This window comes from Nomascus leucogenys, chromosome 9, assembly GCF_006542625.1.
Source record: "Nomascus leucogenys isolate Asia chromosome 9, Asia_NLE_v1, whole genome shotgun sequence".
Classification (NCBI taxonomy): domain Eukaryota; kingdom Metazoa; phylum Chordata; class Mammalia; order Primates; family Hylobatidae; genus Nomascus; species Nomascus leucogenys.
In genome coordinates, this window is record NC_044389.1 from 69,757,186 (window position 1) to 69,784,858 (window position 27,673).

The following is a 27,673-nucleotide window of genomic DNA, read 5'->3' on the forward strand; positions in this document are numbered from 1 at the left end:
CCATCTCTACTAAAAATATAAAAAATTGGTCGAGTGTGGTGGCAGGCGCCTGTAGTCCCAGCTATTCAGGAGGCTGAGGCAGGAGAATGGCGTGAACCCGGGGGACGGAGCTTGCAGGGAGCCGAGATCGCGCCATTGCACTCCAGTCTGGGCAACACAGCAAGACTCTGTCTCAAAAAAGATTTATTTATTCCGGGTGTGGTGGCTCACGCCTGTAATCCCAGCACTTTGGGATGCCAAGGCGGGCGGATAACCTGAGGTCCGGAGTTCCAGACCAGCCTGACCACCATGGAGAAACACTCTACTAAAAATACAAAATTAGCAGGGCGTGGTGGCGCATACCTGTAATCCCAGCTACTCGGGAGGCTGAGGCAAGCGAATCGCTTGAACCCAGGAGGTGGAGGTTGCGGTGAGCTGAGATTGTGCCATTGTACTCCAGCCTGGGGAACAAGAGTGAAACTTCATATAAATAAATTTATTTATATGCTTTGGAAGAATAAATTAATGCCCTTTGGGATATACATGCAGTCATTTGGAGGAACATAATTTAAACTGCTGGCTTAAAATGCTTGGATCTTGCACAACTGCAGAGTTTAGAAGTACTTCAGTTTGTCCAAACAGTTGTCCATGTTGTGATGCTGGGCACATTCCTCACCTGCCTCTATCTTAATGTTGTCTTCCCTCCTCATGGGCTGTTTAGGTGCTCTGAGAATACATCCTGTGAGCTTCTATGAGTCCCAGGGGTTTTACTAATTTGTTTTTAAATTTTAAGTAAAATCATGGCTAAAAATTGTCAGGTAACATCCCAGGAGCCCTCATATGAAGAAGCAGCTAAAAAGTTCCATCATCATATTTAAAAGGGAGATTTATTTGGGGGGTGGGGGGGTTCTGTTAAAAAAAAAAAAAAAGCACTGATGTCAGAAACATGCTTCATCTTATTAGAAACATAATCTGAAATGTATGAGATTAGGTTGTCAAAATTAAGAAAGTGCTGGAATTTCATTGAGTGTGCTAAAAATGTAATTTAAGAATTCCTGTAAGGAAGATGATGGAGGAAAGTGTAGCTAACAAAGTTAAATATCTGCAACTCCATTACATAATTACTCTCCTTTTGTTTATGTCTGAAATTTAAAAAGTAGATACAAAAAAATTTTTAAAGTAGATATAGTGTAATCACTTTTTAAAATAGCCTTCTTATTGACTATTTATATAAGGTGACCAGCAGAAGAGAGAGAAAGGCAGCTTTAAAAATAATAATAACTTACTGGCATGGCTATCCTTTTTTATTCATTATAAGAAAATTAATCTGATTTAGTCTTTTTAAATAGCCAGCCACCATTCAGGAAATAAATCAACAGAAGTGTGTATTGGAATTATTTATTTACTTGCTTGTTTCTGCCACCACACTGGAATGTCATGAAAATAGGAGCTCTGTCTTTGTCATCAATATGGCTCGTCACCTAGCACATTGCCTTAAGAATATTGATATAAATGGAATGAGCTACTCTCTGAACCAAAGCTACATCATCTTCAACAAAATTTTTGCAAAATTACATTCTTCAATTCCAAAGGCAGGAAAATAAAATTATCACACTTCCACTGTCAACATCATTTACTAAGTTGACCACAGTTTGAAGAGCCCAATAGGAGATATTATGGGATGATACAAAAAGAACACAAAAAAGGAAAACATTTTAGATAGAAGTGGTAAACGTTTTCAGATTATAAAATTTACCATGCTAATATATATTTCACAATGAAATGTATTCATTATATAGCAAAAACGTTAAAATATTTGTTATTGATTAGAATAGAGATCAGTCTGTTAGAAACCTTTAAAAGGTGTACGAACACTTTGTAAGAGGTGACTCCTGTCCCATCCTGCTCAAGGATGACCAAAACTTTCATCTTAGATAGATACACCACTAGGTTTCATCAGGGACACCTTAATTATTTTAGCTGTCTAGGTAAACCAATCTCCCGATGGGAGGATATGGAGTAGGGTGAAGAGTTATATTTTGGAAAACAATCCATGGGAAATTAAGTCAAGTAGCCAAAGGTTTAATTTGGAAATGCAAATATCCATCAATTAGGTTTTCAATTACGTGGACAATAAAAGAGTTGAGCAGAGCAGTAGAGACAAAATTAAAAAGAGGAAAGAACAGAGAAGGCAGGGAGGGGCTTATTTTCACACATTATACCAATTTACATTACACATTATATTAAATTTAAGTAAGGCGCTTTTCTTCATCCAAATAATTTCACCCATTTTAAACCATAAAATATTGGCGGCGAAATCTCATCTGGGCCATTTGATGTAATCTTTCTGCGTCTCTTTCAGGAAGGAAGGTGCAACAACACAATGAAGACAGGCTGTTGCTTTCCTTGGTATGTTTACAGCAGGAATCGGGCAGCGACTTAACTAGACATAAGTTTCCCCTTCTTCCCACGGGTCTATTTGCCAAAGCCCCCTGCACCTATTAGAATTTTCTGAGGTTGGGCTGGCGGAGAGCAGAAACCCGGAGGCTAGATTCAGGAGACCTGGTTTCCCATGCCACTTAGTAGCCTGTGACATTGAGCACAATACTTACTTTTCAGCGCTTCGGTTTCATTATTTGGGAAATGGGAACAATATATCTGTTTTATAAGATTGTTGTGAAGATGAAACAGGCCTGTGTGTGAAAGGCCTTTTCTAAATTGTAAAGCGCTCCCCAGATGTTAGTTATTATCTCCTTTAAAGGGCACAGAATCTGTTTCAATAGTATAGGAGGTTACAAAAAGGCTCCTTGACAGTTTTTGCTCAGAACTTGACCCTGAGCTTAATCTCGCCGTAAAGTGAAAGGGTTCTTGCGCCCCCACAGCAGCCCGGGGCAGGGTCACCCTCGCGACCGGGGCGGTCATTGCCGTATTCCGTCCTGAGCTGCCGCTCCCCCACGATCCTCCCACCAATCCCGGGAGGGCGGCGACGTCCCTTGCCGCTTGGGTGGCGCCAGCTAGAGGGCGCGGGCCGGGGCGGAACCCGGTACCGCGGCTCGGGAGGTGGCGTGGGGGCGGGGCCTCGCGCGGAGGGCGTGGCCTCGGGGCGTCCCGGGCGGCCGGCGCGCTGAGCTTGCCAGCCAGCTAGCGAGCGACGGGCGCGCGCGGCCCCTGCGCACTCGGCCGCCGCCTGCGCGCGTTGCGGCCGCAGCTGCACCTTTGCCTCCGCGGTTCCGCAGCCGAGCCCCGGGAGGACGCGCTCCCCTGCGTCGTCCGCACTTGCGCCCCTTCCCACCGCAACAGGTCAGGGGAGGGCGGAGGTGACGAGGGCGCCCGACCCGGGACTAGAGGACGGAAGGGTCTGGAAGGTGAGCGCAGCCTTGCGCCACCCAGGGCTGGGGCTCGATCCGCCTGGCCGCCGACCCCGCCGCCTCGGACTTCTCGGAAGCCGAGGCTCTCTCCCCGCTTCTCTGCCGGCTTCCCAGCACGCTGACTCAAGTCGCTGGCGTTCCCACTTTTCCGGTGGGAGCCTTCGGGGAGAACGGGCTAGGGCTCAGAGCTCTCACCGCCCTACTTGCGATCCCGCGGCAGGTAGCGCGTAGAAAAACAGGGGACGGGGACATGGGAAGAGACCCATGCTCCTCCCTCAGCCCCAGCCCCCAAGTCAGACGTTTGCCTGTGCACCCCGCGTTTTGCGGAGAGCTGTCCCGTTGTTGGGACCTGCTACTTGAGTTGCGTAATGAGTCCCAGAAGTTTCTCGGGGGGAGGGGGCGGGGAAAAGTGGGGTTCTTCTCTTCTGCACCCAGGGACCCTTCCCTGTGCCTGTGGTGGAGAGAGATGAGGGCTTGCCGTCGCGTCTCACTGAGAGCAGGAGGGAGGCGTGTGTCGGTGGTCCGTAGCCTCCGGGGAGGAGTTGGAGCCACCTTCTGAGACTTAACTTCTGGGACAGAGGGACAGGCGTCTTCTGTATTGGACTGGTTAATTTCTCTTGATAATGCTTTTTTCCTCTCGGGTGTCCTATCCTCTGTGGCCGTCGCAACCCCACCCTCCCACGGTGCCAGCGCCGGAGCCAGGGAATGAGAGGGGAGAGAAGGTGGAGTGTGTGAATCACACGTTACGTTAGTGTAATGGTAGTTACATTAATGGAGCTGCGACGGGCCTGCGGGCGGTTCGATACCGTCCTGCTAGTTTTCTCTTCCCGGAGCTTCTCCACCACCAGCACCCGCATATTGTTATGCAGATCATCTCGGGAAGGCACTTGGCTTTGGAGGTGGAGATGTGTCCCAATCTCCCTTGAACCAGTCTCAGTTGGGGGAAAGGCCTTGCAGCCAAGTGATTTGTTTTATTTAAGGGTGGAGCTGAAGATAATTTTAACCACCCCCCCCCCCCCGCCTTGGTGCACGTTGTGGGGTGTGACTTACCACGGGGAAATCAGACTGATTTAAAACCTTCAATGCAAACCTGTAAATTAAGGCGAAGACCCAGTGTTCCCTGGGACAGTTGCAAAGTGAGAAGAGCTCAGAAACTGAAGCACAGAAACATTAGGTAGGAGTCTGAGAGGCGTGGAAAATTTTGCTTGTGCAAGATTATTTCAGAGCAAGGTCATGCGGTGTGTGTAGAAGGTAGGTGGCCGTGGGATACATCTCAGACCTGCGTGGTGTCGGCCTCTGGGTGGGGATAAAAGTCACGAAAAAGACCTTTGGACCCAAGAGTCTAGTTTTTTTTCTTTGGGGCCAAAGAATACCTAGGCATGGCTCTGTTTCAGTGTTTACTTCCTCTGTCTAATGTATTTCCTTAGCTCGCCTTTCATCTTTAGTGGGAAGGATTCCTTGAGTGGATATTCTGGACATAGATTCACAGGAGATTGGAAAATTCTGGATGGTTTGCCTGCTTTAATATCAAGGTGTTGTCTCTTGTGGATGTTGGAAAGTACTGTACTTGAATATTTGAAGATAAATATGCAGAAAAGCAGTGGTGAGAACTAAAGGAAAATGATTCAAGGGGAGAGGAGAGAAAGCAAGAAAATACATTAAGTAGTACGTAAAACTAGAGAAACTCATTTGAATTAAGCCATTTTTATGGAGAGAAAGAACCGAGGAAATAATTTGGGATAGATTTGGTCACTTTGAGACAAATAGAGATTGAAGAGTGGGACTTTTGGGGAAAATGAGTTTAGATATTGGAGACTTTTCTTTTTTCAAATATAACTTACAAGGATGTTGAGGCTGGAGATGTGGGACTTGCAGGTATGTTGCTGTGAATTCTTTGCTTTTCACCTGCAAGAAAACTGTTAAATATTAATCTGCCTTATTCATTCACTAACAATCGAATTTGTGTCTTTGGCATTTGCTTAACTCTTCAACTTTGCAAAACTATAATTTTGAAGAATCACAGTGTGTTAAATTAGAATACAAAGATCATTTAGAGATTGAAAATTTATGACAAAAGTCCAGGCCATTTTAAACATTGCTTTCTCCTACATGCATAACAGGCATGCATTTTTTGCCACCAGAATCACTAATCTACTATAGGGTAATAAGACTATATCAAAACTAGCTGTCTCTTCTGTTTCCTCTCCGGTTTAACTGAATTTCGCAGAGCTGGTTGAGGTGAAAGTTACTTTTTTAATTGACTGAGATACTTGCTTAATTAGATTTTGGATTAAAGTTAGAAAAGACTATTCAATTAAAATACATATATATCAGGCACCTCTACAAGTCACTTCATTTATTTTTGAGACAGGTTCTCACTCTGTCACTTAGGCTGGAGTGTAGTGGCACAATCATAGCTCACTGCAACCTCTAACTCCTGGGCTCATGGGATCCTCCCTCCTCAGCCTCCCAAATAGCCGGGATTACAAGCATATGCCACCATGCCCGGCTAATTTAAAAAATCTTTTGGTAGAGATGGGTTGGGGTGGGTGGGGTCCTCCCTATGTTACCCAGGTGGGTCTTGAACTCCTGGCTCAAGCAATCCTCCCACTTTTGCCTCCCCAAGTGCTGAGATTACAGGTGGAAGCCACCATGCGTGGCCTACAAGTCACTTTAGCCAGGTGATTGTTTAGTTGAAGTTTCATATTGCCTTGAAAGTTGAAAAGAGGGGTGAAAAAATTGAGCTTAGAAAGGGTAAACTTGTTTTCAATATTTTTTGAAAAGCTGATGGAAGGAGTTCTATGTTCAACTCTGTAATTTGTGGGCCCAAAGTTCCTTTATTTCAAGGCTCTAGACCATTAACTAATTTTTTGGGAGATTGAGAAAGTATGTTGGAGAGAGTGCAAATTAAGGAACCTCATTGGGGCCAGTTGTGGTGGCTCACGCCTGTAATCCCAGCACTTTGGGAGGCTGAGGTGGGCGGATCACTTGAGGTCAGGGGTTCGGGACCAGCCTGACCAACATGGCGAAACCCGGTCTCTACTGAAAATACAAAAAGTAGCTGGGCATGATGGTGTGCTCCTGTAATTCCACCTCCTCGGGAGGCTAAGGCAGGAAAGTCGCTTGAACCCGGGAGGCGGAGGTTGCAGTGAGCTGAGATTGCACTGCTGCACTCCAGCCTGGGTCACAGAGCAAGACTCCGTCTCAAAAAAAAAAAAAAAGGAAAAGTTAAAAAGGAACTGTATTTACCATAAATATACAGTTTCATAAGTGATATTTTCCTCAAATAATAAATTCAACAATGGTTTCTCTTCTCAAGTGATGTTTAATTGGCAGTTGCTTTCTAGTAGTCTCTTTTTAAGACACAGTAGAAGCCTATTTAATAGTGTTGATTTGGATCTTAGATTTTAAAATAGATTACATAAACTCTGTAATCCATTTATTAAAATTCTACCACTGCATGGAAATAAATCGGAAATATGTGGCTCTTTGTAGGTACACATCCATTATTCATGATTGTTTATATCTGAACAACAGATTGTTATAGACTTGACACCATGAGACCCCAAGGTCATCAGGCTTGCTAATAGGAGTTTCTGTTGTATGCCTTAGGACAGAACTTCAGTAGTATTCCCAAAGGGAAGAAAATCAGCTGCTTTTCTTAAATTATCTGGCCCATTTTAAACATGACTAAGGATTTCTTGCTAGAGTGACTTTTTCCTATTAAAAGACTGAGATTATTGTGACAAATACTGCCTGAAGGAATCACTTACATCATTAATACAGTATCTCATATTCATTCCTAATACCGCGTAAGTATTGAGTAGCTTCTGTGAGCCAGACGGTATCCTAAGCATTGGAGAAATTGTGATGGTAACATGATCAAGAAAGAGAAAGGGCCTGTGCAGATGGAACTTATATTGGCACTTCACTGTTTACCAACAGCTTTCACATGGCATAATCATTTAAGCCTAATTGTGACGCTGAAATTGGAATTCATTTTCCATTTTAAAATCAGGAAATTGAGTTGAAGAAGTTAAGTGACTTGACTCTGTGACTCAAAGCCTGGTGCCCTTTCTACTATGGTACACTGTGTTGGCTATGTTGATGTGTGGTTTCCTGTTTTTCAAGAATTACAGCTTGACTCTAAAATATAAATAGTGTTTCTCCTTGGGTAAGTAATTCTTTCTGATCATTATGGGAATAAAAACAAGTATTTTCATTTAGGATTTTGAACATTTATGCCTCCAAAGGAAAAAATTATGCAAACCTATTTAACAGACACATGGTATTTCTTTGCACTAGATAAGAATCCTTCACCTTTCTAAAAATTAAATACAGGGCCTTACAGACTAGCTGCCTTAGTGCTTGAAAACTATTATTCAACTTGTGAAAGCTCAGTTCATAAATTTTTAAGAGCATATCCCTGTGTAAGTCAGGACATACTCATACCATTTCCTTCGGTCTTATAGATACAGTGAATATGTGCAGTCTGGCAGTAGTTCTCAGACTTATAATGTACTCCTGAAAGGCTTGTGAAAACACAGATGTGCTCCTCTTACCCATCCCCCGAGTTTCTGATCCAGCAGGTCTAGGGTAATGCCCAAGAATTTGCATGTGTAACATGTTTGCGGCTGATATTGATGCTGTTATTTCTGGAACAACACTTTGAGAACCACTGTGGTATAGCAGAGAGTTTAAAAAGGTTTCTGAGTCAGACAGCTTGGGTTTGAATCTTGGATATGCTACCTACTAGCTGTCGGACCTTAGGCAAATTACCTTTTTCAAGAACTATGAAGGCTGACCGAGCACTGCTGCTTACGCCTGTAATTCTAGCACTTTGGGTGGCAGAGGCTAAAGGATCGTTTGAGCCCAGGAAATCTGAGACTAGCCTGGGCAACAAAGTGAGACCCCTTCTTTAAACAACAGCAACAACACCTGTGAAGTCTGAGATTTTACCCTACTCTCAAGCTAACTAACCTGCCACAGTTTCACGGACCCCTGGGTTAAAGAGGAATGACTTTATCACTCATCACAATAGCTGTAGCCAGAATATCAACATTTTCTTACACTGGTTTCTTAAGCCCCAATTTTCCAAAGGGTTATGTGAAGAGAGGAAGAGAGCCAAGTGACACATGCAAAAACAGTGGGTTGTATTAACAGGAAGGGAATCCTGAGTTTTTATGAGACAGAGTCTCACTCTGTTGCCCAGGCTGGAGTGCAGTGGTACAATCTTGTCTCACTGCAACCTTTGCCTCCCAGGTTCAAGCAGTTCTACCTCAGCCACTTGAATAGCTGGGATCACAGGCATGTGCCACCACGACCAGCTAATTTTTGTATTTTTAGTAGAGATGGGGTTTCACCCATATTGGCCAGGCTAGTCTTGAACTCCTGACCTCAGATGATCCACCCGCCTCAGGTTCCGAAAGTGCTGAGATTACAGATGTGAGCCACTGTGCCTGGCCTTCCTAATCTTTTATAATTGTCAGTAAGCATGTCTGCTCTTCACAGGGAGATTTTATCTTTTTTTTTCCCCCTAATCATTAGAACCTGTGAAGGGAGGGGCTGGGCATGGTGGCTTATGCCTCTAATCCCAGCACTTTGGGAGGCTAAGGTGGGTGGAACACTTGAGGTCAGGAGTTTGAGACCAGCTTAGCCAACATGGTGAAACCCTGTCTCTACTAAAAATACAAAAATTAGCCGGGTATTGTGGTGGACACCTGTAATCCCAGCTACTCAGGAGGCTGAGGGAGGAGAATCACTTGAACCCTGGAGGTGGAGGTTGCAGTGAGCAGAGATCGAGATTGTACCACTGCACTCCAGCCTGGGTGACAGAACGTGACTCGGTTTCAAAACAAAACCTGTGAAGGGAGAGTTTTATCTTGATTATACTGCATAGTAAACATGCTGCCCTTAGTGCTAGGAGACTATCCCTAATTTTCCAAGGCTGTTCACCATATAAACATCTTTAAAGACAATTTGAAATAGCCGGGTGCAGTGGCTCATGCCTATAATTGCAGCACTTTGGTAGGCTGATGTGGGAGGATTGCATGAGCTCATGAGTTTGAGACCAGCCTGAGCAACATAGTGAGATCTCGTCTCCACAAAAATTTTTTAAAAAAATAGCCAGCTGGGCGCGGTGGCTCACACTTGTAATCCCAGCACTTTGGGAGGCCGAGGCGGGCGGATCACGAGGTCAGGAGATCGAGACCACGGTGAAACCCCATCTCTACTAAAAATACAAAAAAATTAGCCGGGCGTGGTGGCGGGCACCTGTAGTCCCAGCTACTCGGAGAGGCTGAGGCAGGAGAATGGCGTGAACCCGGGAGGCGGAGCTTGCAGTGAGCCGAGATTGCGCCACTGCACTCCAGCCTGGGCGACAGAGCGAGACTCTGTCTCAAAAAAAAAATAAAAAAATAAAAAATAAAAAAATAAATAGCCAGGCGGACCAGCCGCGGTGGGTCATGCCTGTAATCCCAGCACTTTGGGAGCCCAAGGCAGTTGGATCACTTGGAAGTCAGGAGTTTGAGACCAGCCTAGCCAACATGGTGAAACCCCGTCTCTACTAAAAATACAAAAATTAACCCGGCATGGTAGCACATGCCTGTAATCCTAGCTACTTGGGAGGCTGAGGCAGGAGAATTGCTTGGGGGTGGAGGTTGCGGTTGAGCCAAGATTGTGCCATTGCATTCCAGCATGGGCAACAGAGCAAGACTCTGTCTCATAAATAAATAAATAAAATAAAAATAGCCAGGCATGGTGTTGCATGTCTGTGGTCCCAGCTACTCAGGAGACTGAGGCGGGAAGATTGCTTGAGGCTTGACCTAGGCTGTGGTGAGGTGAGATCCTGCCACTGTACTCTAGGCTGGGCAACAGAGCAAGACCGTGTCTCGAAAAAGATAATCTGAAACAAAACAAAGACAATTGATGCCTCTGCTTGTAAAAAATACACACAAATACCACAGACCCTTGGAGAAATTGTCTCCTAACACCTTTCCAATCCTCCGTTTTTTTTTTTTCCTTATAAAATGGAGTGGGCAATATAGCAGTGTCTCCTTTATTGAGTAGTTGAACAGATTAAAGGTGCTAAGATTTGGCAAGTTCTTGGAACAGAGCATAGTAAGTGCTACATAAATGTTTGCTATTATTACTCCTGAAAGAAGAGATTGTGTTCTCAGTCCTTTTTTCTTTTTTATGGTAAATATTGTCTCATAAGATGAAGTAGTTTACTTTGAATAAATTGCAAACTTTGAGTTTGTTCCAAGAAACTTTTGTAAGGGTCCAAATTCTGAAATGAGGACAGTGCCTCATATGATATTTTACCAGCCCACTGGGAATGAGGCAGAGACATTTTCTACCAATATCCACGTGCTTTTCTGTGTTTCCTAGCTTCTTTATGGTTACACAGAATCAGGTGACTCATCTGTCCAGATAAGCAATGAGTCACAGATAAGCAGTAAACTATTTATTTAGCATAAGTTAACTCCAGATAGTAGTAAGTACTATGAAAAAATAGAAGTGTGGCCAGCACTGCTGTTTTCCTACTCAGTAGCCATTCCTGTTTGTTCTTGTTATCACTAAAAGAACTTTAATTGCTAAGAGACTACATTTGTCCAGTCTTAGGTGATAGATCATGTTTGTTCTCAGCCAGTGATGACAGTTTGTGTCTTGATTTACCTGCTTCCTTTAAAGCTAGAAGAAGCCGGGTGACCTAGTTCTGGTTTTTTGATGGTCAAGATTTTTGGCAAAAATAGACAAATATGTCAGTAAAAGCCACACCTTCCTCTTCTCCTCTTCATGCCTTGAATGTGAATGAGATATCTCATTCATAAGATGGACCATGACAAGCATGAAGACAACATGCTAAATAGGCAAAGCAGAAAAAGTCAGAGTTCCTGATGCCCTCATTGCATAGCTAACAGCATGCCAAGTAGCCACCCTCTTCTAGACTTGCTGTAGGAGAAACATAAACTTCTATTAATTTAAGCAGTTGTTACTTGCAGCTAAACACATTCCTAACCCATATAATAAGCATAATGCAGTAGAGAGTTGTGGGTTGGCTGGAGAGAGTCCTTGAGGGACAGCATTGTCACATTAGCTTTGAGAAGTCAGTGAAGGCCTCTCTGAGAATGTGTCATTGACCTGAGCGCCTAATGATCAGAGGGAGCCAACAATATGTGGGATGTGTACTTGAGTGTAGCGTAGCACCAGAACCCCATTGAACAAAACTTCAAAGTGTAGAAGAGATAGTTGGGGAAATTGTATTCCTTTATGGATTTCTGAGCTTGTGAGGTCCATGTGTATTGGAAAGCCTAGAGGAACTGTAGATAATCAGGTCAGTTTGGGGTCCTGGGAGATTATGATCTCTCCCAGGAGTAGAACTCCCTACTAGGGGTAGAGTTATAGAGAATCAGACTAAAACAGAATGTATGACCCATGACTTATCACTAACACATTGCCTGTTACCAAGAGACTGTTATTCCTGGGTAAAGGAGAAGTATAGATGACAAGGGACTAACTCTAGCCTACAGGCCTCTGGTCTCTGAGCAGAGTAATTTTTCTGATATTCTCCTTTGGAAACTAGATTGTGGTCCTGGGACTGGGGAGCTGCTTGCTCTGTTTGTCCAGTTGAAAGGTTCCCAGGCTGGGCTCAGTCGCTCACACCTGTAATACCAGCATTTTTGGGATCAGCCTGGGCAACATGGCAAACTCCTGTCTCTACAAAAAATACAAAAATTAGCCGGGTGCAGTGGCTCATGCCTGTAATCCCAGCACTTTGGGAGGCTGAGGTGGGCAGATTACCTGAGTTCGGGCGTTTGAGACCAGCCTGACCAACATGGAGAAACCCCGTCTCTACTAAAAATACGAAAAAATTAGCCGGGCGTGGTGTTGCATGCCTGTAATCCCAGCTACTCGGGAGGCTGAGGCAGGAGAATCGCTTGAACCCTGAAGTGGAGGTTGTGGTGAGCCAAGATCCTATTGCACTCCAGCCTGGGCAACAAGAGCGAAACTCTACCTAAAATAATAAAATAGCCAGGATGGTGGCACACATCTGTAGTTCCAGTTACTCTGAAGGCTGAGGTGGGAGGTTTACTTGAGCCCAGAAGGTGGAGGTTGCAGTGAGCCATGACTGTGCCACTGCACTCCAGCCTGGGTGACAGAGCAAGACCCTGTTAAAAAAAAAAAAAAAAAAAAAAAAAAGGCTTCCCTAGTGTGTGGAATTGCCCCAGCACATGGTTTGGCCAGCCAAAAAAATAACTAGAACAACTACTATCATTTATTGAATGTTTACCATGAGACAGTCATTGTGCTAAAACTTTTACAAACATTATTTTATGTCCCTGACAACAATCCCATGAAGCCCTGTATTACTGATGAGAAAGCTGAGGCCTTAGAGAAGAAGAATAATTTTCTCGAGGTTGTTTTTTTGTTTGTTTGTTTTTTTTTTTTTTTGGACAGAGTCTTGCTCTGTCGCCCAGGATGGAGTGCAGTGGTGCGATCTCAGCTCACTGCAAGCTCCATCTCCCAGGTTCACGCCATTCTCCTGCCTCAGGCTCCCGAGTAGCTGGGACTACAGGTACCTGCCACCACACTCAGCTAATTTTTTTTGTATTTTTAGTAGAGATGGGGTTTCACCGTGTTAACCAGGATGGTCTTGATTTCCTGACCTTGTGATTCGCCCGCCTCAGCCTCCCAAAGTGCTGGGATTACAGGTGTGAGCCACGGCGCCCAGCCTCGAGGTGTTATAGCTAGTTGCAAAGCAGATCTTTTACCAGCATGTCATAAAGACTCTTGAGAGTAGATTCCCCAGAGTGTACTAGGTTTGGAAGCACTTAATGACCTAAGTGAACAGAATGTTTGAAAACATCTTGAGTCACTTTTTATATTCATCTTCTCCCTTTTTTTCTATGTATGTGGTGTGAGTGTCCATAAAACTTACATATATGTGTATATACTCATATATGTGTATACACACTCTTGAATTGTGAATTGTTTGAGGAAGAAAAGCAGTTTGATACACATGACATTTTAATTTCTGAATAAATTTGGTAAGCAAGAGAGGGAGGACTATAGAAGGGTCACTTAGTAATGTACATTCCTGCCATGGAACATTCCAGAATGAAAGTTTGCATCATTCATATAAAATTTAATGTGGATATAGCTGCTACCATGTGTCAGTGTGCTAGGTATTTTAGCTAGGTGATATAATATATGCTTCTTAGTTACTCTGAAAGGTAGGAAGTTCTCTGTTTTACACATAGGGGCATGGAGGCTGATAGAGCTTAACTTGTCCGAGGTGATCATGCAGCTCACTTGAGCCTAGCTTCTTTCTGCTTTACAGCACTATGTTTTTAAATAGAGCCAAGTTAGTATCTTCCTTATTTTCTTTTCCTTTTTTTTTTTGAGGCAGGGCCTTGTTCTTTCACACAGGCTGAAGTGCAGTGGTGTGATCACAGCCCACTGTAGCCTCCACCTCCTGGGTTCAAGCTACCCTCTCACCTCAGCCTTTTGAGTAGCTGGGACCACAGACATGTGCCACCTTGCCCAGCCTTTCCCAGTTTTTTTTTTTAAGACAGGGTGTCTGTTACCCAGGCTGCAGTGCAGTGGCACAGATCACAGTTCACTTCAGCTTCCTCCTTCCTGGGCTCAACCAATCCTCCTGCCTCAGCCTCCTCAGTAGCTAGGACTACAGGCATGTGTCACCATGCCCAGCTAATTTTTCTATTTTTTGTAGAGACAAGGTGTCACTGTGTTGCCAGGGCTGATCTTGAACTTAAGCAGTCCTTCTACCTCGGCCTCCCAAAGTGTTGGGATTACAGGCATGAGCTACCATGCTTGGCCCGTGGAGGATTATATTGAAAGATTGATAGCATAACAATAAAAGGTGAAAATACCCTTTTAAATCTCCTGCTCTGGCCTCTTCACCAAATCTCTTCCCTTTCCAGAAAGCTACTATTAACAGTTTGGTATATGCTCTTCCAAACTTTGTGTGTGTGCATAAACTTAAAGCATTAAACAAACAAAAAATTGGCTCACATTGTACATTTTATTTAGATCTTGCTTAGATTAACCTATGTGGTTCTTTTTGATGTTTTAAGGCATCTCATTATGATGTATCATAATTAGCTATTTTTTTAATGATATGTATTAGGTTATCAGTTTTCTTACTCTTACAAACAATATTTTATTGCACATACCTTCTTGTACACATGTGACTGTATTTTAAGAAATGATTCCTTAAAGGAGAATTCCTAAATTGAAGCATACACCAAATTCCTTTCTTAGTGGTGGTTTAGAATAATAATTTCCTGACTATAATAGGCCACCATTCGAACCTAACATAACCTAACATTCATAACGTATCGTAGCGTATATCTGGGCTCTTCATACAGCTGTGGAAATCACACATCACCCTCAACAGCCTTGCTTAGGCTGACTTTGGTCTTTTTTGTGAGACACAACTGAGATATCAGTCAGTAATCTAATGATGCAGTCTTCCTGCCCCTCTCTCCCTCTGTGGGGAAAGATCAAGCCTCCTAGCAAAGTTAAGGGTTTTAGTTGTACAGATAGGTCCCTGGGTGTGTCCAGCGGCTCGAGTCCTCAGGAGCTGTGGTCTGTCTCACTTTGAACCTCATTTACCTACCCAAGAATCTTTAGTGCTCCTGAGCGGTGAGACCTGGGGGGTTGCTCACTCTTTCGGTCTTCTAGTTATCAGTCTCAAGGACCCATTTTCACTACAGATCTCCATGGCTTGCTCCTCACTTTAAGTCTTTGCTCAAATGTTGTGTTCTCTGACCACCCTACGTAGAACTGCAATTCCCTACCTTGATTCCTCTCTGCACTCTATACTCCCATTTTGTTTTTCTAACATCTGTATATTTTACTGAATGTGTCTTTGCTTACCTTCTGTAGTATATAACTTAATGGTAGCAAGAGTCTTTTCTTCACTCTATTTATTTTTTATGTTTTTTGAGGCAGGGCCTTGCTGTGTTACCTAGGCTGGAGGGCAGTGGTGCAATCTCAGCTCACGGCAACCTAAATCACCCCCACTCCCCCACCCACCCCCACCTGCATCCCTACTCAAGCAGTCCTCCGACCTCAGCCTCTTGAGTAGAGTAGCTGGGACCACAGGCATGCACCACCACACCTGGCTGTTTATTATTATATTTAGCAGAGACGGGGTCTCGTCATGTTGCCCAGGCTGGTCTTGAACTCCTGAGCTCAAGCATTCAGCCCACCCTGGCCTCCCAAAGTTATGGGATTACAGGTGCACACCCGGCCCACTCTCTTTATTCTTAGTACCTGGCTTAGAGCAGATGCTCAGGATACATTTGTTGGTTCTGTCAGTCAGTGAATAAAGTGAACTCAGAACCCCTGTCAGATTGATAGCCACCCAACAGCCCAACCTGTCTCCTTTTCTCCCGTTATCACTCTCCACCAAAGAGCCCTAGGGGTGGGTGCTATTGGGTTGCAAGCAGGTTGAGCATCTTCACTGGGAGGGTCGTGTGGGGAACTGCCATCAGGGACTCTTCAGATGCCTCTACAGAGGTGTTATGAAGAATAATGCCAACAGGAATACAGTAGTGTTTTATTGGTCACTTACTGTGTGCCAGCCCTGCAAGTCAAGAGAGAGAAAAGTGTGAGCAGCAAAGGCAAGGGTAGAGCGAGGGATGCAGAGAAAGAGAAAAAGGAGAAAGTGAGTGATAGTAAGTGGTGAGGGAAGGGAAGGGAGAAGAGTGGGAATTGAGTTAGAGAATTGAGAGAACTTGCCTAGGGGGCCACTATTGCTGGTCAGAGGAGTGACACATGTTTGACCCTGAAAAGTAGATCTCTGCTAGTGTGAGTTTAGAATATTCGCAACATCCATGCTGCAATCTTTTGAGAGAGGAGATAGAGTGGCAAATTATGTCTGCTAGTATGGAAACATTATAGTTAGCAAGTCAGCAATTTAAATTTCATGGAGAGGGAGATAAAAGACCTTATCAGGATTAAGAAGAGAGCTATGAAGGACTATATTCAGTGTTTCAACCTCAGGCAAAGTTGTAACAGCCTCTTAAACAGAGGCAAGTTAAAATGATTACAAATTTAATGTGTGTTTCTATTTGTATCAAATGGTTTTTCAAGTCTGTACTAAGATAATTTAGTAACATACCTTTCTTTGCCTTAAGGATGTCTGAAAAGTAAAACAAACTATTTAATGCAAGTTAGGGTAAGTGTAGTCAATTTATAAATACTCACTAGAGAGGGAAAAGGAAACAGCTGTAGACAGTGTTAACCATAAAGAGAGGTTGTTTCCAGAGTTACCCAAGATAGTACCAAGACTATCTGCCCAGATTGGATAATAATTTTTCCCCCAAATTCAGTCTTGTTTTGAAAGAATGCTCAATAGTTGTTTTATTTGGGTTTTTTTGTTTTTTTTTTTTGTTTTGTTTTGATTAAGTACCTTTATTGAGTGGAAGTAAAATCTTAAGATTGATTGTTACCGGGACCCACTTTTCTTGTTAAGTGTTGCATTCTTATGTGAGAATGACCTGTTGATTTCCTTTCTCTTGCATACTTGACACTCTTACCTTTTCTTCCTTTTAATTCTAGTGAGGATGCTGACACAACCTGTGACCTTAGGCAAATTACTTAAAACTAAGTCTACATTTCTTGGGTTTTTTTTTTTTTTTTTTTTTGAGTTTGAGTCTCCATTTTCTTATCTATAAAATGGGATATTAGTATCTGCCTTGCAACTTTATCGTAATGTATTAATGAAATGCCATTTTTAAAAGGGCTTATTTATATTTAACACAATGCTTGGCACAAAGTAGGCACCAGGGGAATGGTATTTCCTTTTCTCCTCCCCCTCCTCCTTATGGTAAACTTGTGCACATTGTTTTCTTGCTGAAATGGCTTTGAGAAGCAGCCTCACAGTTAAAAGTGCAATTGGCCTTTGATATATACTAGTTTGTTCATGCAACTTGAGAATTGGAGAACCATTTTCTAATCCAAATGAGAACTTGGAATTCTGTCTCCAATAAAGCTTCTTACAGGTCATGCGTATCCCTGAATTTACTCACAGGCTAATGTTCACAGGCTGCTGTTTCTCTTTCAGATGAACAGACTAGCCACTTTGCATTGACTGGAAACAATGGCATTTACGGGAAGAGTCAACAGCAGTGGCAACAGGTAAGCATAGAATCTATGATTCAAAGACATGCTGATATTTAATTTTATAATCTACTTTTCAATGAATAAGTTTGGTCTTTTTCAATTTTGCAACTTAAGAACTCACTGGTGCAAGAAAATGTTTGAAATTTTCAGTTTTCTCTACATGAAGTCAAACTTGTTGGACTGGCTACATATTTTCTTTTAAATCTAGCAATCGCTGAGTCTGTTAACTCATTTTTTTTTAAAATGTGGATGTTAATTTAAATGATTAAATCAGCATACTAATGCTGTGTTCAAGATAACAAGATTGCACTGATTTGGGGAAAGTGTACACATGTTCAGCCTGTGCTTGAAATAAATAAATCCATCTCATCCTGAAAGCTGTGAAGGAGGGAATTCTTTCATATTTATATTTTGCCCCTTTCACATCTCTCCCTCCAACTCCGCACACACAATTTAGTGCCTTCTTGCATACAGTAATTGATGAGTGTTGATTGAGGGGATCATATTAATATTTTGAAGCAGTTTTAAATAATAACTCATTTGACATTCAGAAAGAATTATCACTGATTAGTTTTTATTTAAACTATTAGCTATTCAAAAATTTAATTTTTTTTTTTTTTTGAGATGGAGTCTCAGTCTGTTTCCCAGGCTGGAGTGCAGTCGTGTGACCTCAGTTGACCGCAACCTCCACCTCCCAGGTTCAAGCGATTCTCCTGCCTCAGCCTCCCGAGTAGCTGGGATTCACCATGTTGACCAGGCTGGTCTTGAACCCCTGACCTCAGGTGATCCCCCTGCCTCGGCCTCCCAAAGTGCTGGAATTACAGGCGTGAGCTTCTGTGCCATGCCAAAAACATATTAAATGTTTTTAAATGTTACTACTACCTCTCGTAGTAACATTCTAGCAATTACAGAGTTGTTTTTATTGTTACTTTTATAATAATTTCTGTTTATTAATTATTATTATTATTTTTTGAGACAAAGTTTCGCTCTTGTTGCCCAGGCTGGAGTGCAGTGCCATGATCTTGGCTCACTGCAACCTCCGCCTCCCGGGTTCAAGTGATTCCCCTGCCTCAGCCTCCCAAGTAGCTGGGACTACAGGTGCATGCCACCACACCTGGCTAATTTTTGGTAGAGACGGGGTTTCACCATGTTGGCAGGCTGGCCCCGAATTCCTGACCTCAGGTGATCCACCTGCCTTGGCCTCCCAAAGTGCTGGGATTACAGGCGTGAGCCACCGTGCCCAGCCATAATTTCTATTTATAATAGAATTCTTTTCCCCCTTCTTGCTACTGCATTTCACTAGTCTAAAAAATAAAAACATTAGGCCAGGCGCAGTGGCTCACGCCTGTAATCTCAGCACTTTGGGAGGCCAAGGTGGGCGGATCACGAGGTCAGGAGATCGAGACCATCCTGGCTAAAACGGTGAAACCCCGTCTCTAGCAAAAATGCAAAAATTTAGCCGGGCGCAATGGCGGGCACCTGTAGTCCCAGCTACTCAGGAGGCTGAGGCAGGAGAATGGCGTGAACCCGGGAGGCAGAGCTTGCAGTGAGCTGAGATCACGCCACTGCACTCCAGCCTGGGCCACAGAGCGAGACTCTGTCTCAAAAAAAAAAATAAAAAAATAAAAATAAAAACATTATAAGAAATGTAGATTCAGACTTATTTAATATTTATAATGCAACAGACTAGAAGATGGTGCCTGCAATTGTGGACCATCCCAAATGTTCTCCTACTTCTCCCCCTTTCTGGTTCATTTAGGAAATTATTCAATTCCTGGTCATCATTGTGGGGCTGTTAAACTTGGTTTACTCTCTCCCCTCACCAAAGGGAAGACAGTTAGTTGACCCTGGCTGCTGCAGTTCACATTCTGCTAGAGCCTGGGGGAAAGCTGTTGTCATTTGTCTTTAGGTTTATTCATAATGTTGGGTTACACATACGTTTTACATTTTTATGTAGTTAAATGTCTTGTCCTTTATGGGTTCTGGCTTGATTGTGCTTAGAAAGGTCTTTCCTCCTCCAAGATTGTGAAAATAATGTCATGTGTTCTTTGCTGGCACTTGTACAATTTCATTTTTGCATTTAAATCAGAACTTGTAAGCTGGTGGACTGTGGGACAGATCTGGTCAACATATGGGTTTTGGTTGGCCTGTCACAGAATTCTGAAAGAAATTATCTGCCAATGCTTTTTACATAACAATCTTCTATCTTCTCATGAAAAATTTAAGATTTAGCAACCCTGGGCTTGCGTTGCCGTGTAGCAATGCTCAGACAAAATTGAATAGCTTCGGCTCTTTTAAGCAGAACACAGGCTTTCTAATTCAGAACTTCCCAACTGGTGTGCCATCAAATGCTTTTCAGGTGTGCCACGATGTTGATTTTTCCCACCCCCCCTAGCCTAAAGGTCAGCCAGAGCTCCTATCTAATTTCCTCCTGCAGACATCTGCTTTGTCCGTTTGCCCCAGAGACTTGATGTTTTTAAAAAAAAAAAAAAGTTGAGAAAGCACTGACGCTTTTCAATTCGTTACAGTTCTCTGCACAGCCAGATTCACACATTTAGTTAGCTGTTTGACCCTCTTAACTTGCAACCCATTTTACATCTTTGACTTTTTAGTATTTTGATCCATATGTAGTTAACTTGAATATATATTGTACATTTCATATTAATAGGAAAAGGTAAAGATGAGGGATGTTAGGGAACTTTTTTTTTTCTTTTTCTTTTCTTTTTTTTTTTTTTTTTTGAGATGGAGTCTCGCTCTGTCACCAGGCTGGAGTGCAGTGGCACGATCTTGGCTCACTACAACCTCCACCTCCAGGTTCAAGCAATTCTCCTGTCTCAGCCTCCTGAGTAGCTGGGACTACAGGCACACACAACCATGCCTAGCTAATTTTTGTATTTTTAGTAGAGATGGGGTTTCACCGTGTTGGCCAGGATGGTCTCAATCTCTTGACCTCATGATCTGCCTGCCTTGGCCTCCCAAAGTGCTGGGATTACAGGCGTGGGCCACCACACCTGGCCAGGAACCGTTTTTTTTTTTTTTTTTTAAAGCAAAAAGCTAAACAATTGTTTCATCATTATTTATTAAATCACCTGTCTTTTCTCCACAGATACGAATGCTGTGTATAAATTTTATCACAGTCTTGGGTCTCTTGTTGGGCCGTCTTTTGCTCCATTGATGTGTCTTTTGGCAACTGTGGCATATTGTTTTCACTGTATCTTTATATGTCTTAATATTGAGGCAGATTCTTTGTAATTCTCATTTTTAGAATTTTCGTAGCTGTTCTCATGCTTCTCAGTGTACTCTGAAGTCATTCATCACTTTCTAGAAAAATTATGATTGGCATTTTGATTGGAATCCCTTTGAATTCATCAGTTAGAGTTGACTACTGTAGGCTATTAAAACATCCTATAAGAATGTAGATATCAGACTGGTGAAAATTTAAGGAGCTGAAGAAATTTTAAATTTTAATTGTAAGATTTTCGTGGAGGTGATTTTTCAAAAAGGTTTAGTTATTGACGTTGGTTCCTGTGTTATTTCTGGTAGATGAATCAATTATAGTAGGTAAAAGTATTATCATTGGCATGATTAAAAAGATGTTTTAGCTTAAAACCTAAATGATGGGTTGATAGGTACAGCAAGCCACCACAGCATGTGTATACAACCTGCATGTTCTGCACATGTAGGTAACAAACCTGCATGTTCTGCACATGTAGGTAACAAATCTGTATGTTCTGCACATGTAGGTAACAAACCTGCATGTTCTGCACATGTAGGTAACAAACCTGCATGTTCTGCACATGTATGTAACCTGCATGTTCTGCACATGTATCCCAGAACTTAAAGTCAAAAAAAAAACCAAAAAACTTTTTTTTGAGATGGAGTCTCACTGTTGCCCAGGCTGGAGTGCAGTGGCGTGATCTTGGGCCCTCCGCCTCCCAGGTTCAAGCATTTCTCCTGCCTCAGCCTCCTGAGTAGCTGGGACTACAGGCACCCACCACCACGCCCGGCTAATTTTTGTGTTTTTTTTTTTTTTTTTTTTTAGTGGAAATGTGGTTTCACCATATTGTCCAGGCTGGTCTCAAACTCCTGACCTTGTGTTCCGCACCCCCTACCCCGCTCCCTGCCCCCGCCTTTGGCCTCCCAAAGTGCTAGGATTACAGGCGTGAGCCACGGCACCCAGCAAAAAAAAAAAGATGCTTTATATTCTATTACATATTTTTTTTTGGTTTTGCTAGTTACTAAGTTTGGATGGGTAACTGCCCCTTATAGTAACATTCTAGCAATTACAGAGCTGTTTTTATTATTTGTTACTTTTATCATAATTTCTAGCTCCTCACCTCCTCAATATGCTCCTTTTAATTTTAGTACCGAGTACAAGTGGTAAGTTTGGGGATATCCTTTAAAAAGCTCTATTTTTAATACACACCAGTAGCTCACTTGTTTAAATGTTTAATCATGATAGGTATTTAATCTTTTAGTTGCCCAGAAAAAAACATTAAATTCATGTGGAACTGGTCCAGGACTAGGATATATTTGCAAAGGAAACAGATGTGTATTGAGTACGCACCTCTAATCATTCAAACTAAATTGAAGTCTGAACGTGAACCCTTACTTTGCTCAGGGCTATCAAAAGTCATAAGCGTGGACAGAATATTAATGTAACGTGCAAAGACAATATTTGTTTTAGTTCTTACAAATAATAAGCTTATTCTGTGACTTCCAGATTTATCAGCACTTGACACTGTTGAATTTGAGCTCACTTATATTTCTTCACCTTCCTTCCCTCCCCCTTTTCACTAGTTCTTTCTAAAAATTGTTATTGGAGTCTAACAGACTGAAAAAGGCAGACATTATTAGTACAGTTTAGTGCATTTTCTTTTCTTTTTTCTTTTTTTTTTTTGAGACGGAGTTTTGCTCTTGTCGCCCAGGCTGGAATGCAATGGCGCGATCTCGGCTCGCTGGAACCTCCACCTCCTGGGTTCAAGCAATTCTCCTGCTTCAGCTTCCCGAGTAGCTGGCGCACTACCACCACACCCAGCTAATTTTTGTACGTTTTTAGTAGAGGCAGGGTTTCACCATGTTGGCCAGGCTGGGCTCGAACTCCTGACCTTAGGTGATCTACCTGCCTCAGCCTCTCAAAGTGCTGGGATTACAGGCGTGAGCCACCGCGCCTGGCCTAGTTTAGTGCATTTTCATAAAGTGAACACACTTGTGTAACAGATCAAGACCAGCTGTCTAGAACTCCTCTCCTTTCCCCTTTCAGCTACTACCTCCCTTAAAAGTCATCACTGTTCAGACTTCTAACACCCTGCATTTGTTTTGTCTGCTTTTCAATTTGATTTAAATATAATCATACAGTATATACTCCTTTATAAAGTTTCCATTCATTTTGATGTTTGTATTAGTTGACCTTCAAACACTGTGAGGTTTAGGGGTCAAAAATCTACATGACTTTTGGCTCCCTAAAAGCTTAACTAGTAATTAGCCTACAGTTGACTGGAAGCCTTATGAATAACATAAACAGCTGATTAGCACATATTTCGATATGTATCAAGTACTGTATTCTTACAATAAAGTAAGCTAGAGAAAAGAGAATATTATTAAAATCATGGCTAGGCATGGTGGCTCATGCCTGTAATCCCAGCAATTTGAGAAGCTGAGGTGGGCAGACTGCTTGAGTCCAGGAATTCATTCGAGACCAGCCTGGGCAACGTGGTTAAACCCTGTCTCTACAAAAAATACAAAAATTAGCCACCTGTAGTCCCAACTACTGACAGGGGTCCGGGTGGGGTAAAGGCCTGAGGTGGGAGGATTGCTTGAGCCCGGGAGGTCAAGGCTGTGGTGAGCTGAGATTGCACCACTGCACTCCAGCCTAGGTGACAGAGCAAGACCCTGTCTCAAAAAAATCTTAAGATAAAATGTATTTACTGTTCATTAAGTGAAGGTGGATCATCATAAAGGTCTTCATTCTCATCCTCTTCATGCTGAGTAAAAGAGGAAAGTCTTAATGTCTCTGAAGCGGAAGACAATCCACATGTCAATGGACTTGTGTAGTTCAAGCCTATGCTGTATTTTTATTCTGTTCAATATATTTAAATATCTTTATCATATATTTTATATTAGTATATTACTTATGTAATCACTTTACCTTTTACATTCTTTTCCCATCAACTTCTCGTGGTCTAAGATGATAATGTAATTATCCTTACTCTTTGTTCCACCTCCTGTTATCTACCCTCCAGCTATTCTTTCTGCTTTTGGTTTTAAATTATCCAGATTTCCAGATTAATAGCATATTTTATTTTATGATTATTTGTGCCCTTGCAAGCTTTGTCTTTAAAATGACAATAAAAATGGAAAAACCAATAAGCATTATTTACATTATTTTGGTTGAGAAGGAAAATAGTGTCTAGGATTTTTATTTCTCCTCCAACATCAACCCAAATACCACTTGAACAGAAGGTTCATATTGATTAGGACTAATGAACTATCATTAACTGAATAAATTGTTCAAATTAATGTCAGATTTTAAATTGCTTCATCTTTGAATAGTGCTTTTGCTTTGCTTGGACTTTCTAATTTCTTTTTCCTTATTGAAAGAGAAAATGTGCCTTTTTGCCATTTCACTAACATGTTCCCCTTCTTACTCTTTTGTATGAACTGCTTGAAATGTCTCATTTTCTCCTTGGAATCTTGAAACTAAAATTAATTTTTACAAAGTTTGTGCTAAATTACATTATTCTGAAATTGGGCCCAGGTAACTGAAGCCAGAGAGTAAAGTTGGGATATATTCTGGGAAATTTTTTACTTGAGGACAGGGGAAAACATGTTAAGGTAAACCATAAGAATGAAATAAATGTCATTTCAGGCTATACCACCAAATGGGTGGGACATGATTTTATTGTCTTCTGCCATTCAGAGTGGGTACCGAAGTGTTTTAGGAGATTTGCTGAGATGCTTTTTAGTTTTTGGGAAGATTTGAGGGATTGGATTTTGTGAACCTTGAATCATATAGGATGGAATACTGTAGCCCCTGGAAGCTCTCCTTTTCGAGTTTGAAATGATGTTTAACTCTCCTAATTAAGAAGAGTTCTCAATTATTGAGGAAGCTACAAGGTGTTCAACGATTAACACCTATTATACGGACAGATCTTCTTTGTGCAAGTAAATCAAGGACCAAACTTCTAGATGCTTACTAGAGAGTTTAATGGCTGTAGGCCATGTTTTCCTGAAATAGTGATTGCCCTGGGCATTGTAAATAGTCCACACCTGGAATTGTGAAATGGGGAAATAAGGTTTCCTGCATTTTCAAGTGAACTAGTTTCTGGCCCGATTTACAAGTGCAATAATATTTCTTATACAGAACACCTTGTTTTCCTTCATTTTAGAAAATGATTGCTAACTGATAAGTATGTGTCATTGTCATATGTAGTTTAAGACAAGTCACTCAGTTTGATGGGTTTAAAAGAGTTTGGATTCAGACTTACCTCTGAAAACTGAGGAAATTTTTTTTGGAATTAATTATTTCCCAAAAGGAAAGCTAAATTTTGCATATAAGAAGATACTGCTACATAGTATTTACTCTTCTACAAGTGGCATAGTCATCTTAGAAAACAACAGAAGTAACTTTATTGAGGTGTAATTTACATGCTGTTTTAAGTATACAGTTTAATTTTTAGTAACTTTACTGAGTTGTGCAACCATTATTACAATCCAGCTTTAGAACATTTTCATCTAGATGGAACTACCTGTTTATAGTTAATCCCATTTTCATTCCCAGCCCCAGGTAACTATTAATCCTCAATAATTTTGCCTATTCTGGACATTTTATATAAGTGCAATCATACAATATGTGAGTTTTTGTGACTGGCTTCTTAGGATAAAGTTTTCAAGATTCATCCATATTACAGCATGTATCAGTTTTTCAGTCCTTTTTATTGCTAAATAATATTCCATTGCATAGATGTGCCATCTTTGTACTATTCATCAGTTAATGGACATTTAGGTAGTATCCACATTTGTGTTTTTATGAACAATGTTCCACATGTTTTTATTTCTTTTGGGCAGATGTTTAGGAGAGGAATTGCTTGCCTCTAAGGTAGGTTTCTGTTTGGAGTCATCTTTATTCTAAGCTCACAAGCCATTGTGCCCAGGGGTCAGTTTTGTTTATTTGCATGTACTTTTTCTCTCTGTCTTTATAGCCCTGAACTCCCTGCTAAGGCTGAGAGTTGGAGAATGAATTAATATTAATAATTATTTTGTGCCTTCAGTATAGTGGACACTAGTCCAGGCATTTGGCATTATATCATTTTAGGTGCTAAACTTGGTCCAGGTGGTAGATAAGATGAACACTGAGTTGAATTGCTGGGGATAACATTGTCTTTGTAGGGATACTAATTTTATACTGTCTTGATGTGGGAAAGAACCATTTTTCTTTCTGGAGGCCTTCCATTGTAACAGTACTTTTCTTCTGAAGCCATAGTAGTCAGCCTACTTTAGGAAGAAGAGTATTTCAGTTCCAGTTTCTCCTGTTTTGCAGAAGCTGGGGAACCATTATTTCAAAATCTGAGTCATGTTTTCTATGCTCTGTAAGGTATTCATATCAGTAGCCTAATTTTACTGGAGAAAGCAAAAGCCTGGAGAGACCTTCATACCTGAGTATGTGAATCAGACTGTGGGGAATGCTGGGGCAACTAGTTCATTTTTGGTTGGAAATTTTTTTTTTCTTGTTTCTTGAGACGGAATCTCACTCTGTCACCCAGGCTGGAGTGCAGTGTTGTGATCTCTGCTCACTGCAACCTCTGCCTCCTAGGTTCAAGCAATTCTCCTGCCCCAGCCTCCCAAGTATCTGGGACTACAGGTGCATGCCACCACACCTGGCTAATTTTTTATTTTTAGTAGAGACAGGGTTTCACCATGTTGGCCAGGCTGGTCTCAAACTCCTGACATCAGTGATCCTCCCGCCTCAGCCTCCCAAAGTGCTGGGATTACAGGCGTAAGCCACCATGCCCAGCCCTGAGCCACTGCGCCTAGCCCGATTTTGCCATACTTAAACAAACCAACAAACAACTATCCTTTTTACTCTTTTTCTTTGCTGAACTATTTTAAAGCAAATTCCATTTCACTTCTTCATACTTTATGTGCATGTCTAAAAATATATGGACATTTCCCTACATAAATACATACCAGTCTCACACCTAATAAAATTAACATCTTGGATTCATCTAATACCTAGTCTATCTCCGAATTCTCTTTTTTTTTTTTACTTTTTTTTTTTTTTTTTTTTTTTGAGACGGAGTTTCACTCTTGTTGCCCAAGCTGGAGTGCAGTGGTGCAATCTGGGCTCACTGCAACTTCCACCTCTCGGGTTCAAGCGATTCTTCTGCCTCAGCCTCCCGAGTAGCTGGGATTACAGGTGCACATCACCACGTCTGGCTAATTTTTTGTATTTTTAGTAGAAACAGGGTTTCACCATGTTAACCAGGCTGGTTTCAAACTCCTGACCTCAAATGATCTGCCCACCTCAGCCTCCCAAAGTGCTGGGATTACAGGCGTGAATCACCGTGCCTGGCCCCAAACTTTCTAGATTGTTTTAAAATGTCTTTTAAAATTGTTTTTAGCCGGGTGCGGTGGCTCATGCCTGTAATTCCAGCATTTTGGGAGCCCACGGCGGGTAAATCACCTGAGGGTCAAGAGTTCGAGACCAGCCTGACCTACATGGTGAAACCCTGTCTCTACTGAAAATAAAAAATTAGCTGGGTGTGGTGGCACATGCCTGTAGTCCCAACTACTCGGGAGGCTGAGGCAGGAGAATCGCTTGAACCCAGGAGGCAGGGGTTGCAGTAAGCCGAGATTGTGCCACTGCACTTCAGCCTGGGTGACAGAGTAAGACTGTGTTTCAAAAAAAAAAGTAAAATAATAAATAATAAAATTGTCTTCATCCTGATTCAAGGAAACCAAAGTTCACATATTGCATTAGGTTTTGTTTCTTGAGTCTTAATCTAGAGCAGTATTTACTCTATTTACTTGTGGGGTGGGAGCATTTTATTTTTATTTATTTATTTATTTTTTGAGTTGGAGTTTCACTCTTGTTGCCCAGGCTGGAGTGCAGTGGCATGATCTTGGCTCACTGCAACCTCCACCTCCCAGGTTCAAGCGATTCTCCTGCC

The 27,673-nt window shown here is 42.0% G+C and overlaps 1 protein-coding gene across 4 annotated transcripts in view; it reads left to right on the plus strand.

Annotated features, from left to right (window-relative positions):
- The first annotated feature begins 3,105 nt into the window (after window positions 1-3,105).
- Window positions 3,106-27,673, plus strand: part of AFF1 (AF4/FMR2 family member 1) — a 204,600-nt gene continuing 180,032 nt past the window's right edge. For 3 of the 4 annotated variants that reach the window (XM_030819098.1, XM_030819101.1, XM_030819100.1), the window contains exons 1-2: window positions 3,106-3,344; window positions 17,446-17,519. In XM_030819098.1, coding sequence (XP_030674958.1) covers window positions 17,482-17,519 — 38 coding nt within the window. In that variant the 5' untranslated portion in view covers window positions 3,106-3,344; window positions 17,446-17,481. The remainder of the gene's footprint in view (window positions 3,345-17,445; window positions 17,520-27,673) is intronic. The other variant, XM_030819099.1, reaches the window with a different exon arrangement.